This window comes from Cyphellophora attinorum, assembly GCF_001299255.1.
Source record: "Cyphellophora attinorum strain CBS 131958 chromosome Unknown Contig44, whole genome shotgun sequence".
Lineage (NCBI taxonomy): Eukaryota > Fungi > Ascomycota > Eurotiomycetes > Chaetothyriales > Cyphellophoraceae > Cyphellophora > Cyphellophora attinorum.
This window is the reverse complement of record NW_017253272.1, coordinates 147,674-165,115: the sequence shown is the minus strand read 5'-3', so window position 1 is coordinate 165,115 and position 17,442 is coordinate 147,674. Positions and strand designations below refer to the sequence as shown.

General features: G+C 53.2%; 8 protein-coding genes across 8 annotated transcripts; 3 read left to right on the top strand and 5 right to left on the bottom strand.

Moving 5' to 3' along the window:
• Positions 1-923: 923 nt before the first annotated feature.
• Positions 924-2,495, top strand: AB675_1387 (putative transferase caf17, mitochondrial; the record flags this gene model as incomplete). The annotated part of the gene is made up of 1 exon (XM_018141272.1): positions 924-2,495. One exon carries the CDS (start codon positions 924-926, stop codon positions 2,493-2,495), a length of 1,572 nt encoding a protein of 523 aa, XP_017995118.1.
• A 141-nt stretch (positions 2,496-2,636) lies between these two features.
• Positions 2,637-3,729, bottom strand: AB675_1386 (Pre-mRNA-splicing factor cwf23; the record flags this gene model as incomplete). Its single annotated transcript, XM_018141271.1, has 2 exons — positions 2,637-3,603; positions 3,710-3,729. The coding sequence occupies 2 exons, from the start codon at positions 3,727-3,729 to the stop codon at positions 2,637-2,639; spliced, it is 987 nt and encodes a 328-aa protein (XP_017995089.1).
• A 722-nt stretch (positions 3,730-4,451) lies between these two features.
• Positions 4,452-6,046, top strand: AB675_1385 (uncharacterized protein; the record flags this gene model as incomplete). The annotated part of the gene is made up of 3 exons (XM_018141270.1): positions 4,452-4,578; positions 4,627-4,968; positions 5,016-6,046. 3 exons carry the CDS (start codon positions 4,452-4,454, stop codon positions 6,044-6,046), a joined length of 1,500 nt encoding a protein of 499 aa, XP_017995099.1.
• Positions 6,047-6,430: 384 nt separating this feature from the next.
• Positions 6,431-7,769, bottom strand: AB675_1384 (Ribonucleoside-diphosphate small chain; the record flags this gene model as incomplete). The annotated part of the gene is made up of 2 exons (XM_018141269.1): positions 6,431-7,681; positions 7,740-7,769. The coding sequence occupies 2 exons, from the start codon at positions 7,767-7,769 to the stop codon at positions 6,431-6,433; spliced, it is 1,281 nt and encodes a 426-aa protein (XP_017995071.1).
• An 805-nt stretch (positions 7,770-8,574) lies between these two features.
• AB675_1383 (uncharacterized protein) lies at positions 8,575-9,381 on the bottom strand (the record flags this gene model as incomplete). Its single annotated transcript, XM_018141268.1, has 2 exons — positions 8,575-8,646; positions 8,698-9,381. The coding sequence occupies 2 exons, from the start codon at positions 9,379-9,381 to the stop codon at positions 8,575-8,577; spliced, it is 756 nt and encodes a 251-aa protein (XP_017995113.1).
• A 469-nt stretch (positions 9,382-9,850) lies between these two features.
• Positions 9,851-10,678, bottom strand: AB675_1382 (uncharacterized protein; the record flags this gene model as incomplete). Its single annotated transcript, XM_018141267.1, has 2 exons — positions 9,851-9,943; positions 9,992-10,678. 2 exons carry the CDS (start codon positions 10,676-10,678, stop codon positions 9,851-9,853), a joined length of 780 nt encoding a protein of 259 aa, XP_017995058.1.
• An 809-nt stretch (positions 10,679-11,487) lies between these two features.
• AB675_1381 (5-aminovalerate aminotransferase DavT) lies at positions 11,488-12,883 on the top strand (the record flags this gene model as incomplete). The annotated part of the gene is made up of 3 exons (XM_018141266.1): positions 11,488-12,430; positions 12,484-12,614; positions 12,659-12,883. The coding sequence occupies 3 exons, from the start codon at positions 11,488-11,490 to the stop codon at positions 12,881-12,883; spliced, it is 1,299 nt and encodes a 432-aa protein (XP_017995092.1).
• Positions 12,884-14,167: 1,284 nt separating this feature from the next.
• On the bottom strand, positions 14,168-17,195 carry AB675_1380 (Triosephosphate isomerase; the record flags this gene model as incomplete). Its single annotated transcript, XM_018141265.1, has 4 exons — positions 14,168-15,591; positions 16,340-16,522; positions 16,612-17,111; positions 17,158-17,195. The coding sequence occupies 4 exons, from the start codon at positions 17,193-17,195 to the stop codon at positions 14,168-14,170; spliced, it is 2,145 nt and encodes a 714-aa protein (XP_017995107.1).
• Positions 17,196-17,442: the final 247 nt, after the last annotated feature.

The window sequence follows — 17,442 nt, the reverse complement described above, 5'->3', positions numbered from 1 at the left end:
CATAGATCAGGGCTCGGATCAATTGCAGATCCAGTCACGGGTTCGAACCGTGACACTAGATTTATTTAAATAACTTCAACTATTTTAATTAAATATTGTAAGTAGCTACTACTAGATATATCTAAATAATTATATATAGCTAGATTTATTTAAATAATTTCAATTAGTTCAATAAGTAATCGTAAGTAGCTAGATATTTTTTAATAACATGAAGAAGTCATAATCAGCTAGATTTATTTAAATACTTATAGTTAGTTTAATTAAATAATTATACTAAGTAGCTGGATTTTTTCAAATAACTATAAGTAGCTAGATGTATTTAAATAACCATACTTAGTTTATTTAAATAAACATAAGTATTAAGTAGGTAGATGAATTTAATTAATGATTATAATTAGTTTAATTAAATAGTTATAACTTATAAGTAGTAACTAAATTAATTTATAAAGCTAACTTATAAGAACAAATCAACAAACTCTATTCTAGGTAGAGTTTTGAAAGGATGTCTACTACCTAGACATCTGATAAGCTCCTTGAGGGCTAGTCATAGTCACAAGTTGCTAGATAGTAGCTAGCGGCTAATTTCAAGATATATGTAACTTGATTTCTTCATTTGTTAGGAACGGCACTTTGAAAGCAATGTCTTTTAAAGATCTTAGAAAACAATTTTTTAAAACTTTGTACTGCTTAAATAGTGTACAGATTTATACCATAAATTAGTGATTGATTTGCAATGTAGCTTGGGCCTATCGATGTGACAGTAGTCCCACCACGATGTCATCGCAATGGAGCGCCTCCTCCGGTCTCTCGTGTCTCGTGCACTCGAAGCACAGATATCCTTCGCCTTGTGAACAAGATGGACTGTCTTTCAAGTAGGTGACGCTGCCTATCCAAATGCTGTGTGGACTGCCTGCGCCTACAACATGAGACTGACAGTATTCTCCGCCGTCGTGGCGAGAGTTTCTTCCGGGAGGTCTTCTCCCGGTGCATTCGTCTGTCGCGCATGCCGCGGTCTTTCCTCGAAAACGGAGACCAGGCCAGCAGCACGCTGGCAACGCGGCCCTTCTGGAGTACGAAGTGTCCGACGTTACACGCGGTCTTTCAGCACGACTCGTGCTCGAAATGGCAAAACCTACGACCTCAGTGCTGAGCGCCGAGTCATTCGTTTATACGGCCCTGACGCAGGGCGATTCCTCGATGGCCTACTTCCGATCAAGACAACAAGAACACAGTCGAAGGCAGTGGGCATTCTCAGCGCGTCGGGTTGGCCTCCTCCAATCTACACTGCATTCCTCACGGCGCAAGGCCGGATTCTCGTTGATGTCTTCCTCTACCGCTGGCCAGCCGCCCTCACCCCGGACGCGCCGTTAGAACACGACACGTGGTACCTCGAATGCGACGCCTCGAGCGTCGACTTATTGATGCAACACCTGAAGAAGCACAAATTACGATCCAAATTCAGGCTCGAAGTCATGCCCGAGGACAAGGTTTCCGTGATCTACTCCACAGACGACATGACCGACGTCTTTGCCGCATACACCTCTAAAAATCTTCTCTTCGCCGGCGGCAATGAGATAAGACCCAGTCTTCTGCGAGCCGCCAATGACGACGGACAATCGAGCACAATTGACCCGCCGCAGGCAAGCTACCGTCTCTTAGTGAACCGGAACAGCGAGGCCCGCTCGACAGTCGGCGGGGCGCTGCAAGACGTCGCCACGCCAGACGCCTACCGTGCAGACCGATACGCAATGGGCCTCGCTGAAGGACCTGTGGAGCTCACCACTTTACATGCGCTTCCCCAAGAAAGCAACCTTGACCTGCTCAATGGCATCGACTTCCACAAGGGCTGCTATCTGGGCCAAGAGCTCACGATTCGTACACACCACACAGGCGTCGTCAGGAAGCGAATCCTGCCGGTGAAGCTGTACCAGAGACCTCGGAAAGTGGCGACCGAGGACGATGCGAGGCCGCCAACACCTGAGAGCTCTGAAACGACGACCTCTGACGCCGAGGACGGCAGTCTTTGGCCTTCGGAACTTACTCCGCCGCCGGGCGCCAATATAACGAAAGTCTCCACGGGCGCGAGCAGAAGACAGCGCAGTACAGGCAAGTTCTTAGGCTCTGTCGGCAACCTGGGTCTAGCGCTGTGCAGGCTGGAGTCGATGACGGATATACAGCTGACTGGGGGCGAGACGACGGGTGCCTATTCGCCGGAGGACGAGTTTCAAATTACTTGGCGGGACGGTGATGATGGCGAAGGTTCCGGTGAGGGTCAGGAAGCGAAGACGGTATATGTGAGGGCGGTTGTGCCGGAATGGTTGAGAAGGGGCATCGAGGCGAGTTTGAAGAGAAAGGAGCGGCATCAACCCAGGAGGGAGGCTATCGGTAGTAGTAATGCTGCTGAAGAGGAGGACGGTGAGCTTGAAGAGGAGGTTGAACCTGAGGAGGAGGCTGTTGCTCCTGTGACTCCAGGCAGTGGATTGGGAGCGAGCTGAATACGTATGTGTATTGAATCAGCTGCCACAAAATTCGTACAGTGCCCTCCCGAGCATGAAAACCCATGATGGATTGTTCTAAGGATCTGACGCACAAGTGAGGCTCACCTCAACTTCGCCAGCTAGGTCAATCAAGAAGTCTCAATCTTCAGAGCCCGCCCTGACGGCCCACTCCACGCTCTCGACATCGACCCACGGTCCGGCCTTGACCGCAGCTTTCGCAGCAGCCAGCGTCGAGAATACGATGACTGCAGTACCCATGACGACTTTGTCGTTTCCCCCATCTATCCGCCGCTTCTTCTTCTTGTCCTTGAGTATCACTACGCTTTCGACCTCCCCTGCTGGAAATCGATCTTCGAGGGCCTCCTGATCTATGTCGAGGCCGCCGCTGCCCTTAAACCAGCGGACTTTGACGCACCGTTGGAGTTCGTCGTCTGAGGCTGGGGTGCTGGGGTTGTTTGGTTTGCCATATGGTTGTGCATCGTCAACTTTCGACTCAGCGTCCTCCCTGGACGTCTTCGAGCTCTCGCGTTCCTGTTCTTCCGCTGCTTCCGCTTCCGCTGCCGCTGCAGCTTCTGCTTCCCGTTCCCTTCTCTCGCGCTCCCGCACCCTTGCCGCACCCATCTCAGCCATCCGCCGTCGATTCTCTTCCCGAATGCGATTGATCTCCAGTTCCCGCTCGCTCCACGCCCTCTTGACACCATTCGTCGCGCCATTCCCGTTGGCCCGCGCGCCCTCCGCCTCCCTCCGCTCCAGGTCCTCCTTCAATTGACGTGTCCGCAAGTCGAGCGCATCATTCTCCGCTTTCCGCCTTAACTTCGCCTGTCTGCCTTGGTCATATTTGGCCTTCTCTTCGGGGTCGGTAAGGGTATTTAGCGCGATTTGGAGTTGGTGAAACTTGTCGAGGTTGGCTGGGGTGGGCTCTACCTTGTCTGGGTGGTAGAGGATGGAGGTTTTGCGGTAGGCGCGCCGAATCTCGGACTCGGTAGCGGCCGGGGGAATGGATAGGAGTGCGTAGTAGTCAATTTCGGGCGCCGGGGCCTGGGTAGCGCCATTTTCGAGGATGTGAGGTGATGAGAGGTAGCGACACAGGGCGGGCTCTGGTGGTCTAGATTACAAGTTGTTCTTCAATTGTCAGGCAGCGAACGGGTGAACTTCGGAATGCGGGGAGTTTGCCAAGGTATTCCGCTCGGGCAAGCTGGGGACACAAGTACTGGGCGATTTTCTCACTCATCAGGAGCTAGGTACTCATTATAGATTTCTGTGTTCCAGAGGGCGCTAGAAGATCAACAGCCTCCCGCCGATCAGGTCGATGGAATCAAGATGAGCCTCACTTGAGCGTCAATCACCAAGAAACACACATCGAGAAATCCAAGTCAGGGAGGGTGCTGTGGAAATTTGGACAATTGCGGCACGAGGGACACGGCCCGGCCCCTTGTGGCCGCAGCTTACCCCGAGGTCTTCGGCAGGATTTCTGGCTGCGATCATAGACTGATGCCACTCCATGCATTTCTAAGTACTTGGTACTCTCTGCCCGCGATTAGTGCTGGACCAGACACCCGCTTGTGGCTCTGGAAGTCGTGGGTCACTACGTGATGTCCAGAGACGCTTGGCTTGGAAACGGGAACAGTACAACATTGCAAAGTGTAGAACTTATGTACCAAGCGGCGAAGATATGCGTACTCGTGATCCAAAGGCGAAAGGCTACAAAGTACGCGACCATAGGGCTCCTGGTTCATCTGGAAATGAAGCTGACACAACTTGGGAGGGCAGAATCCGAGATCAGTGCCTGCATTTTCTTGCAGTGTCCGAAGAGGTACAGCAGGTAGGAAAGCACGACCGGGGTGCTCTTGCCATATTTGTGTTCTTTCCTCGTCTTTTTCTCCTCGATCCTACCTCATGCTCTTCTTGCATACTCGCAGCATCATCAGCAACCAAACAGACTGGCCAAGCACTATGAGTGATGAGTCGGCTGTGACAACGACGAGCTTCGCCAACACCGACCCTGGCCTTCCATCACCGGCGTCCATCGCACTTGCCCATGCTATCATTCGCACAAAGCCGCCAGATGCAACTATTGACGGTATGAGCGTCATTATGGAGATTGGTTGACGCTGACCAACAGTTCTAGAGTATATCGACAGACTCAGCAACAGCTTCCTCTACGCGGAGACTCCGAAGACAGCTCGAGATCCTGTCGCTGGCTTCAGCTCTACCAGCTACTGGAAATCGGAATGTTTGCGTGCTCAGGCACAGAAACTTGAAACGGAGATTGAAGTTCAACAGCTAAGAGAAGAGCTCGACCTAATCAGACTGGATGGTCCATCGGGAAAGGGCCGACACACGGCAGGAGACAGACTGACGACGAAGGCAAATACTCAAACCAAGCGAGGCGCCGATCGCAGCAGGAACCTACCGAGCACCAAGCCTACAGTTGAGCCGGAGATCTCGGTCGAGCTCACAGGAGATCCCGGTAGGTTGGTGCCTGCGTTTTTTGATCTAGTGCTGATCACCATCCAGATATCGATGGCCTCCTGCGACATATGCGCATACTCTATACTCACAACGCCAACGAAAACATCGACGTCGGGTCCCTCTACATCAGGCTTGGGTCTGCTTGCTGCTGCCTCAACAAGCTTGCCTCACGACCCAATGAGCTAGCTCCCAGGATAGCTCCGATATGTCAATGCCTCTACCGATCTCTTGCCAGCATTTCAGACATGTCTCTAGCAAAGCAAGTCTGCGTCAGACTGGTCCGGGTGTTTGCTACTACCTTGCAAGACCTATATCAGGAGGGTGTTGATGAAGTCGCCCGTAAAGACCGTGAGGAGCAAAACAGGGCAAAGAACCACAAGCCAAACAGCAAAGCAGTCAAGAGCACCGCCATCGAGGACGACAAGAGAGCCAAAATGTACCGAGCTAATCTCGTTAAGATCATGTCGTGCATGATTGGGACCATTGACCTCAACCACACGGCACACATCTGGTTGTACGAGGGCCTGGCGTCCTTACTGCTCGATCACATCGGGTCAGAGTTGTCCTACCTGATCTTCATTGATCCCGCAGACCCCGGCCCTGGTCTTCTACCGGTGAGTGGCCTACTCGATGATCCGGACGTCAGCCCGGACGCCGCAATAGCAGCCGCTGAACTGAACGCGCCCTCCTTCGTTGCGCTGTTACGATGCCTCCTTAGCAAAGTCAGAGCCAAAGGCAAGCGTTCATCAACTGCAAGGATATTGGCACGTTCACACATGGGTACCACGGGCGATGATGAGCGCGGAAAGTTTCTGAGAACTATTGAAAAGCGTCTGCAAAACACCCTACTGTCTGGCATGTTCGGCACAGAAGACGAGGAGTTTCGAGACTGTCTCTGGCGCCCAGACGAGCCCGACGATCTAGAGCTGCAGGAGGCTGCTGCGCTGGAGGAAGAGGAGAGAGGAGAAGGAGATCATGCTGGCGGGTCCAAGAAGGACTGGTTTATTGCGCAAATGTGGGAGCTTCTTGGGTGGGATATTTTGGCTGACAGCTTCAGCACTGTACCTGTACACTAGCAGTTGAGAACAAGAGGAAGTTCAAAGGGCAAGCTGACACCAGATCAGATGCTCTTGCAATGGAATATAAGAGGAAGGCGATATAAAAAGTACTCGATTTAACATGCTTATTGCTTGTCAATTGTAATTGTGATTGAAGCAGAGACCCATGGAGCTCGAGACACCATCTATATGTAGGCTGCTTTGACGGAGAAGGGTATAGGCAGCGCGAGCAGTACATTTAGTTCCCTTTCAGCAATCGAATATCCATAACCAGTGTACCCTCATGACCTACTAGGTCAACCCATTAGATTCGTGAACGCCTTTAGTCTGCCATGCATGCACGCACCGAGCAACAACCTGCTCGTGTGCGACCGAAAGGAGAAAGATTGAACGACGACTCGCTCAGAAATCGTCATCAAAAGTGAAATTGCCGCCGTTCTCGGGCGTCTTCTCCTCCGCCGCAGGGGCAGCACCGCCAGCTACAGCGGCATCGGCAGCGGCCTTGTCAGCACTCTTCTTCTGCCCGGCCATGACACCTGCCTTCTGGTAGTCACCGACACGCTTCTCGAAGAAGTTTGTCTTGCCAGCGAGAGAGATGTTCTCCATGAAGTCAAAGGGGTTCTGAGACTTGAAGTACTTGGGGTTGCCCATAGCGACGAGCAGGCGATCGGCGACGAACTCGATGTACTGCTTCATCAGGTTGGCGTTCATGCCCAAGAGGGCGCAGGGGAGGGCGTCTGTGAGGAACTCCTGCTCGATGGCGACGGCCTCGACGATGATGGCCTGGATGGCTTCTTTTGAGGGGCGGTGCTTGAGGTGGGAGAGCAGTAGGCAGGCGAAGTCGGTGTGCATGCCCTCGTCGCGGGAGATGAGCTCGTTGGAGAAGGTGAGGCCGGGCATCAGACCGCGTTTCTTGAGCCAGAAGATGGACGCGAAGGAGCCGGAGAAGAAGATGCCTTCGACTGCGGCGAATGCGACGAGGCGCTGCGCGAAGGTCGATTGCTTGTCGGAGATCCAACGGAGTGCCCAGTCGGCCTTCTTGCGGATACAGGGGATGGTGTCGATGGCGTCGAAGAGGTGTGATCGTTGCTTGGGGTCGCTGATGTACGTGTCGATGAGCAGCGAGTACATTTCGGAGTGGATGTTTTCCATCATGATCTGGAAGCCGTAGAAGCAACGCGCTTCGGGGACCTGGACCTCGCCGGAGAAGCGCTCGAGGAGGTTCTCGTTGACGATGCCGTCGGACGCGGCGAAGAAGGCGAGCACGTGTGAAATGAAGTACCGCTCGTCGTCGTTGAGGCGGTGGTGCCAGTGTTGTAGATCTTGGGAGAGGTCGACTTCTTCTGCGGTCCAGAAGCTAGCTTCTGCTTTCTTGTACATTTGCCAGATCTCATGGTACTTGAGGGGGAAGAGGACGAAGCGGTTGGGGTTTTCCTGAAGCAATGGCTCTTCTGCCTCGAGCTCTTTGATTGTGGGCGCGGCCTTCACAGGTTCTGGTTGTGACTCGACGAGTTCGGGCTTTTTCACCTCGATCACGTCAGTGGCGACTGGCGTCGACTCGGTGGTCGGCATGTTTTCTTTGTTCTCTGGTGTGAAGTCGAGCTTCTTGATGGGTGAGTCCTTGACCTTGAGGCTCTCGAGGTCAGAGGCCGCCTATGTAGTATACGCGTTAGTGGTCGAGGTCGTGTCGTAATAGGCGGTGGCAACTAACCTGCTTGGACGGCGTTATTTGTGTGGTCATTGTAGGAACAATGAATGAGGATGGTGATGTCAAGGTGTACTTTGAACAATGAGAGAATGATGCTTCGCTGTCGTCTTGTTCAGTTGGGTGTAGAGTGCAGAGGGAACATTGTTTTGGACTGGACGATTTATAGATCAGTCGCGGTCGCGGTGCAGAGATGGCGCGTGAAGTGGAGTTCAGCTTTGCGTCACTCCAGGAGCTCAAAAAAGCATCGTCTTTACAAGATCCTCGCCGACACGAGGACGATAAATGAGCGGAGACGCCGCTCGAAATGACAAGCTATTTCGCTCGATTAGGCTAGATGGACGAAATCTCCAAGTCCGCCCAGCCCGAGTCCGGCCCTGACATCAACAGCAACGCGTCGGGGTAGCGTGATCCCGTGAGTCTCCATCGACACAAAGGCCCACGCCAGGAATGAGAGCTGCTCTAGACTGACTTCAGTGCGGGACTCGATGTGCCGGCTGCCACTGCCGCTGGTGATTTGACGATGCCATCGTCACTCCCTCTTCAGCAGTGGTGTGTGGTAGCTTTCATCGACTCGATACTAAAATAGTAAAGTAGGAGGCGCCCTCCTTGACCGTTCTGCGCAAGTTCATGGCACCAACATAGCGCCTGCGATATCTCCCCTACGTCGTCATCCCTCAGGTCCAAGGTATTCCGCCAGCGAGGCGTCTGCTGACCCAGCAGCCTGCAGGCGACGCCGTCAGCACCGACCGCGAGATATCCGGTCTGTCAAACGACTGCCTGATTCATTGGTCAGGACGTCGGCTTTCTTGAGAAGCCCTTAGATCTACGACCAGATCTTCTACGAGATATAGAACCACTCGCCACGCAGCTTGAGCTCCAGTCGCAGGTTTTCGACGTCGACACGCGCTTTCTGGAAACAAGTCAGCTCGTCGCAATGCAACAAAGACATGGGCATGCTCACCAGCGTGTTGAATGGCAGCGTGTGGAATGAAAAGTACCACATGACCCTTGGTCGCGTGTTGTGCCGGTCGTTCATCTTCTGCGACAGCTGCGTGAGACTTTGCGACAGATGTGACCAACCGCGATTCTCTCTGGCAGGCGATATGATATCACCTAGCAGCGCTTCACGGACTGCCTGAGACTGACGGAGTGTATCGATCGAGACGAAAAGTGGAAGGAGAGACCAGAACGTCCCGTGTATGTGACAGACCAGGTCTTGCAGCGCATAAGACGTTGCGATCCAGTGCTCGAGACCGACAATGTCTGACAGACGATACATTTGTATGTGCATTACCACATTCGCGAACCTGCTTCGATCGGCAAGTACGCCATAGTCCTGACGGAAGTCGTTAAGCACTTCGATAACATTCGCGTCGGCATGAAAACATGCTGTGGCGTGGAGTACCGGCATAGCTTCTGCACGCAACAGGCGGCAAGTCCACAGGATGGCAGTGATTCTGTCGTCACGATAGTGCAACTTGAGGCCGTGCGCGAGGCTGAGTTCGACTTTTGCTTTCTTGAACAGCTCTTCGTAGATGTTGAGTCGGACTTCTGCAGGCAGGTTGAGTAAGGTTGGCGCGAGGTCTGCATTAAAGGTCGCCGTCGCAGCGGACAGACTCGTCGACGGACTAAGTGGCTCTGCCATGGCGTTTGACTTGTCGTACGGTATGTGACAGTGGCAAGCGAGATCGAATTTGATAGGGAGCAGACTGTGCGAGGGAAAAATGAATTGTCTGGCAGAAGAAGTACTCTCGATATCTACCTGGACAGTGAATTCAATGCTTGGCAGTAGTTTCCTCTGCTATCAGTGGCAGCACATCAGTCGTCGTTGTGATTCAGCATCTGCACTTGCACGATTTCGAGCTTCACTGACTTATTGACTCATCGTTGCAATGTCCTAGGTCGACGACCTAGTGCGAGCCGATATGGCTGCCGTGTTGTCTCCCATGACGAGCAGCGATTGTGGCTCCTGGTTGAGTTGCTGTGCCCAAAAACCCTCGAGGGACCTCTATACATCATGACGTTGAGCGCCACATCGTGCCCAACGCCGCCACCGATGTCCGCCAGCCCTCAATCCTTCCGCAGCCCAGGGAAAAGCCGTCCTCCTGACGCACTCACAGCTGACCCCAACGCTTCTGAGGTAGGGTGAACCACTTGTCCTTCAACTTGATCTCCAACCGCTTCTCGCAAACGTGGACTCGGAGTGACTGAAAGGAGTGAGCCCTAGCCCCTCAGGCAGATAGGAATCGACTTACCCAGTCATCGGGATCGCTCATGAACATCTCCGCCTCAATGACGATCTTGGGTCTGGTTGAGCGGGAACTGCAAACCTTCGCATGTAGTAGCTCAACGTCGCGGGTCAGACTCCACAAGCATGTCGTGTAGCCAGATCCCATGAGGTTGCCTAGCTCTGACTGGCGAAGTGTCTCCGAGTCATAGAGCTGGTTCGTGCTTGGAATGTTGCGGCCGGCCCTCGGTGGAAGTGGACTTCTAATCTCATAATTGATCTCCTGCAACATTCGTGACTGTTCAATCCATCCGGCAATCCATGGAAAGGGATCACATTCAGTCCAGTTCCATCGATTCCAATTCATCCTCACTTTTGCGAGCTTACTGCTATCGACAAGCCCGCCGTACCCTTTAGCCAACGTATGTAGCCTCTGGAAAGCTTTCGCTTTGCCATGGAAGAGTACTGTGCCATGCGCTATCGGCAACGCTTCTGCTCGCAACAGCCGATTGACCCTTAGAATACTGGTGATCTTGTTATCGCACAACCGGAGCTGGTTTCTGTAGATTCTGATTTCGACGTTGGCTTCCTGGAAGAGTTCTCGGTGAACAATCTGTCGGACTTCGGCAGGGAGTTCGAGCAAATTGGACTCGACATTTACGATGATGTCTGACGATGAAGTGGTCGTAGCCGTTATGACACCAGCTGTGTCCATCACGGTGTGCGAACTGACGAGGCGCGCCTGCCAAGGTGCAATAGCAATGTCGGAGAAGGTAACAAGCAGGTAGTGGCAGGAGGTACGAAAAGTTTTGGAGGTACGAGCGATGGTGATAGCCGCAGAGGGCACCAACGCAGCGAACAAGGAGCTAGAGTCAATACCTCTTGGCATTAACTTCAAGTGCAGACACAACGAGATCCACCACGACCGTGACCGCGGCTTTACTTCGCTTTTCATCCATATGAGCAAGACATCTGCCTTACCTTTGACAAGCATCGACAACGTCAAAGCCCGCCTGGCGATCATTATGAGAGCCTCAGCCTGGTAGAGCAGATCAAAGCAGGTAAGCGCTGCTGCTATTCAAGCTGATTAATGAGGACTCATAGAAAGAGCGTAACGATGCATCCAGAGCATACCTTGTTGGAGCATCTGTCCCCAAGTGCTATACATGAAGCAAAGGTTGCAGGGTGTGTGAGAGGGGAATCAGGAGAGACGAGTCGTCAATATATTGTTTCGACCGGCCCGGCGTCGTCAGAGGTGGATCTTCTATCCTCAGCCGCGTAACGAATCAACGTTGCGGAATAGTAACGCTGCCCAGAGCTTGCAGCGACATCCGTCGACCAGACCTTGACCTACCGCAGATGTTTCTGCAGCGTGCATTTCCGTCGGCAGATTAGAAGTAGAAGGGCTTGACGGATATAAAGCATCAAGTCTTCTGATCTCGCGTGTCCGTTTTAAAACACATCGCCCAAGTACTTCTCCGGGGCACTCTGTGACGACATCTTGGCATATCTACAACTATTACAATGGCGGCAGCAAAGCTGTCCGAATTTGGCGTCAACCATGTCGCCAAAGGCATAGGACGTTTATCCAAGGAAGTCATCGAGAGCGGCGCCGGCAGCTATGTCAAGATGATGAGCGGCAAGCGGTTCCTCGACTTCACATCCGGCATTGGTGTCACGAACCTGGGACACTGTCATCCCGCTGTGACAAAGGCTGCACAGGCACAGGTCGGGACGATCGTCCATGGCCAAGTCAACATCGCTTTCCAGAAGTCTTACCTCGAGCTGGTCGAGGCTATGCTTCCGCTTATGCCACACAAGTCACTGGACACGTTCTTCTTTTGGAACTCGGGAGCGGAAGCAGTTGAGGCTGCCGTCAAGCTGGCAAGACATGCGACCAAGAAGCAGAATATCATCGTCATGCAAGGATCATACCATGGTCGGACATTCGGAACAATGGCTATGACGCGATCCAAGACCATATACGGCCTCGGCTACAGCCCACTAATGCCCGGAGTCTTCTCAGTACCATTCCCATACTGCAGCCAATGCTCAGTTGCAAAGGCCTCAGACGGCAAGCACAACTTCGAAAACTGCTGTATGGATCCCATCACTCAGCTAGAGCTACTTCTGCAGCGCGAGACCGCTCCCCAGGACACCGCAGCCCTATTCATCGAGCCTGTCCTCGGTGAGGGAGGCTACGTTCCACCACCCAAGGAATACATGGCTCGTCTGAGAGAAATTTGCGACAAGAACAAGATTCTTCTGGTGTGTGACGAAGTTCAGTGTGGTTATGGACGCACAGGGAAGATGTTTGCCGTTGAGCACTGGGGCGTGCGTCCTGATATCTTGATCATGGCCAAGGGCATAGCTAACGGCTTTCCCTTGTCTGCCATTGCTTCCAGCAAGGAGCTCATGGACACTCAGCCGCCCGGAACCATGGGCGGTACCTATGCTGGCAACGCTGGTAAGCTACACCACCCTTGTTCCGCGTGACCCATCTGCTAACAGCGTGGACAGTCTCCTGTGCAGCAGGCGTTGCAGTAGCCAAAGCTTTCAAGGACGAGAGCATCCTCGACAACGTGAACGCACGCGGCGCTGAGCTACGACAGACCCTTCAAGCAGCCAAAGACGACCCGAAAACGTCAAAAGTCTCTACGACGTGCGAGGTCTAGGTCTCATGCTCGCACTGGAGTGTGCTCCCGGAAAGGGCTATGCCTCCAAGATCCAAGCCAAATGCATGGAGAAGGGCATGCTGACGCTCACGACCTCAATCTACGACACACTGAGATTCATTCCGCCACTGAACATCACGAAGGAGGACATGGCTGAGGGCTGTCGGATCTTAAAGGAGGCGATTGAGGAGGTTGCCGAAGGTGCTCAGAGTGACGTGAAGCAATCACACACCAAAACAGACTGAATGACTGAGTCGCTTGATTGGTATTCTATGAAGCAATCTCATCGTATTTCGCAGAAAGGCAGGCGTTTGGCATTCGTCGAGGATGGTCTTTGAGGGCTCAGGAGGATTGGATACGGCAATGAGACGTAACATTGTCTCTTGTGTGTTCACTTGCAAGGAGTTTGGAGATCTATTATCTGCACAACAGCCAGACATATAACGAGAAAGCTGTATGTATGCTCACTTCGAGTGGTTGACTTGACCAGGGATCATTACCTAGGTACCTGCACCTGTCTGACCTCTGTCTGCTCTCCGAGTCTTTTCGCCGACATCTTGATGCAGCTGGTCTCCTTCCTTTCTGCGCCGTGCTGGACTTTCATCTGATCTTTCCTTCTACACGGGTGTGAACCTCCATTGTGACTGCGATTCCGCTAGTCAACATGATCAGGCGGCCTCCCCGGGCTGGAACCATAGTATCCAAGCTTCCACTCACTTATAGAGTTGGCAATGGGAGCAGCATAGACTGATGTCGTGATACTGAATTTAATCCTCGAAAAGTTTGGTGTCAGCCGGTTTAGATTGAGCCCAGGGGTCATCCGGTCTCGCGCGAGACCCTCCGTCAACCGGTGTCCAATGGAATCGTCTTCCGGTCGCGACTTCCTTATGGGCTGACTGCCGTCAACAGCCATGATTGTGCATTGCAGGAAGGCCTTACCCATCGATCGTCGCTGCCGCAGTAAGAGTATGGCAAGGCAGGTCCATGTGCCGCTGGTTGATTGCTCCTGCGGCTGCAACATGTGTCCATGAAGGCAGGCGCGAGTGCCGCCAGCTGATCGCTCCTGCCAACGGCCATGGATGTGCTCCGCGGGAAGGTGCCCTCATCAATCATCCCTGACACAGAAAATGCATGCAAAGGCAGAAGCTGCCGCAGAAAAGGTCCAGCAAGGCAGGTGCGGGTGCAGTCATCCGGTCTCAGCGAAGCTGAAGTGAGACCGGTTGACGTTCCGCAGACACAGTGAACCTCAACGCCTCCTCTTATCGCGGCTGCGTGCACAGTCGATAGAGACATCGGTCTGGTTGAGATCCATGTCAAGGATCTGTCATCGAGCTGCGCATCGAGTCGGTATCAATACAAGTCAAGGTCGCATGAAGTCCTCCGTGCGCTATGTCCGAAAATAATTGGCGGCCGTTTCCAGCCGCTACGTGTCTGTGTAATCTATCGTGTGCCGTCACCGCCGAAGTATCCAAGTCCTCCATCACAACGGTCCTGCCATCAACCAGCGCAATGCCGCGAGAACCCCTCGATCATAGCCCAGCATCCGCTCCCCAACGTCCTTGCGGTAACGCAAGTTCCCTCGCTTTCAATGGCATCCCACCCTTCGCCTCCCAGTCCGTCCCGACCAGGTAGCTCGTCGCGAACGCTAGCCCCTGACTCACCAGCCCAGCTTTGATCACCAAGACCGTTGCACCCACTGCATCGAGCCGCATCAAGCCCTCGACTTCGACGGGCTCTTCCTCCTTCCACCATGGGTTTTTGCTATCGTCGTTCTCACCCAAGCGTTTGAAGAAGTCAGCCAGCTCCTCGTCTGAGATGTCCAGCACAGCCTTTTCGCCACCCTCTGACTCCCCATCCGAACCCTCCTTCTCGAACTCGGCGCTCAACGGATCAAATGCCCCTTCCCCTGCCGCAATCTTCACTTTCTTCTCTTTATGCAACTTCATCTTCTCGAGAACATGATGAATATGATGCCCTCCACCCATTGCGCCGACCCAACTACCAACATCGTCCCTCAGCTTCTTCCTCTGCTCTTCGTTTGGCTGCGTGCGCCTCCCACGGTATGCATTCAGATCATAGTCACTCCCGCCTCCTCCGAAATGAGATATCACTGTGAGCAGCCCGACCGTCTCGTTTACGTGTAGCTTCTCGATCATGTTGGGCAGTAGGTTTTCCGACAGGTCGTAGACGTCTGCGTCAATCCAGATGATGGACTTCACAGTCGGCGCATGCCCCATCGCCGTGAACATGAGATAGTTTCTCAACCGAGCCATCTCCGCACGCCGGTCATGCTGTATGTTGTTCGCGTGCCGCGCTTCCCCTTGTCCCCAGTCGGCTCGCGTTGCGTAGCCCGGGTGCAGAATCACGGTGGCTGAGCCGAATTGTTCCTCGTCTTCGGATATGAGCTCTGAGTAGAGGGCGAACTCGGAGTCGTTGGAGGTGAGGAGGCCGAGCGAGACTGTTTGGAGATCGAGGCCGGACGATCGGAGGAGGCTGAGATAAGTGGCGAGGGTGCGCTGCTCGCCATCTTTTCGGCCCCAGGATGAGGCGTCTTTGGTCATGACGACGGCGAGGGTGGAGGGAGGTGTAGCGTGCGGTGTGCTGCGGGTCATGAAGAGGCGGGATATGTCTTCGTCGGCTGGGTCTGGAATTGTTGTTTTGATCCATTTTGAGGATGCGGCTGGAATCATTGGAGGTGTTGATATTGTTATCGGTCGCGACGGTGGTTTGTCGACGGCTTGGTCGTGAGACGCATCTTTGTGCTCGTTTGTTACGAGTGCTAAGTCGTCTTCTGTTGAGATGTCGACCTTGGTCTCGCCAACTTGAGGACCTCCAGCCGTAATCTCCACGTTTTGTTTATGCTGGGGCTGCCGTCGCGGACGATATGTGACCACATTTTCTCCTTCTGGAGACGTGGTATCCGAGCTTTGCACATTGTATATCACTATCCATGCTAGTGCGATCAGTAATATCAGTCGTACTGAGTGCCGAGTTGCGATAGTCTTACCCACCGATCGTGTGGTTGACCAGGCCATTTCTGTCGCACCCAGCAGAGAGACGAGAGCACCGGAAGGACAAGAAACATATCTGATGGCAGAGCAGCCAGCATTGGTGTCAGCGACCTACCTCAGCATGGTTCGGAGAATTTAGGAGACTTCAGGGGAAAAGGGTGAGTCTTCATCTGGTCATGCAAGGGGGACTTCTTGACGGCGGTTCTTATCAGGGGCTTTGGAAAGTGCTCGAGCGCAGGACGATGCCAGCTTTGCTTTTTCGGCGAGCGCGTAGAATGTAAGGGTTCGAGTTGCGTTAGGCGTGAGCTGTCAAACGCGTCGGGAAATGATAGTCCACCAGCCGTGTTTTGGGAAATTCGGGCACAAAGAGAACGCAGATTCCGGCCGAGACATAATTTCGAATATGAGTACATCATAAGCTGGCTGTTAGCCTTGCAAGAGCTGAGTTCCATGCTCTTCAGTAAGGCGGTGTGGCGGTATTGAAGCCAGATCTAAACGTTGATCTGTGACGCGAGGCATTCGGCTTGAGGAACTTTGTGATAAAGCCAAGACTCGTAGCCTTACGGGCCCGTCAAGCGCTTAAGCATTCTGCTTCGCATTTATTATGTCGACGACTGCGCAAATTAGCCAGTGCACCGCAACAGTAGGTTCTCTAACGCAGCATGAGCGGCAGGAACATAAGAGACTTACAGGCGGGCTTCAGACTGGCACCTCCGACGAGGAAGCCATCGACATCTGGCTGTTTGGATAAATCACAGCAGTTCTTCTCGCTGACACTGCCTCCATAAATGATACGGGTAGCATCCGCGACCTCGTCCGATACCGATTCCTTCAGCCATTTTCGAATGGCGGCGTGCACCTCTTGTGCTTGTTCTGGGCAGAGTCAGTATGAAGCGGAGGAAGAGTGCAGTTGTGGGCCCGTGTCCAAGGCCTTCCTGAAGCACACAGCGATCGAAACGCACCTGTGGACGCAACCTTGCCGGTGCCGATGGCCCAGATTGGTTCATATGCGATGACGACCTTGCCCCAACCGTTCTTGCCAATGGTCTTGTTGACAGCGTCCAGCTGCTTGGTGACCACATCGACAGTCGTGTTGGCTTCTCTCTGCTCTAACGACTCACCACAGCACAAAATGACACCAATGCCTCCATCCAAAGCATTCTTGGTCTTGCTTGCGACGAAGTCATCAGTCTCTTGCAGGAGCGTCCGTCTCTCGCTGTGACCAAGGATGGCCCAGGTGATGTTACTATCTTTCAGCTGCTGCACCGAGATCTCGCCTGTGAACGCTCCGTTAGGCTTGTCAAAAACGTTCTGTGCTGCAACCTCGAGGCCTTCTCGGAGGTGCTCTCGTGTGAGGAGGAGGTACAGTGACGGAGGTGAGATGACGACCTCAGTCTCGGGGTCTAGCTTCGCGGACGACAAGTTGTGAACGATATCCTTGATAGACTGAATGGTACCATTCCTAGCTACCATTAGCCTCAATGCTGGTAGACTGTCGAGGTTCATACATCTTGAAGTTGCCGCCAACGAAGAACTTGCGCGCCATGATTGCGGTTGTAGTTGACGAAGTGATGCCTGTGAGATAGGACGGCTTTTCTTCGACTGTGTGGTCCGTAGGGTAGTGTAGCCTGCAGCGAGGGATGAACAGCCTGGACGCATATAAGTGGAAGCTCTTTCTTTATTTTGTTCTGGCAGTTCTCGCGCTCGCGGGGCAGGCGGGGCCGACCACCTATCGATAGGGGATCGTGCTGCCAAGCCGCCGCAGCGACGATTTTCTACTGGGTGAGGTTCCT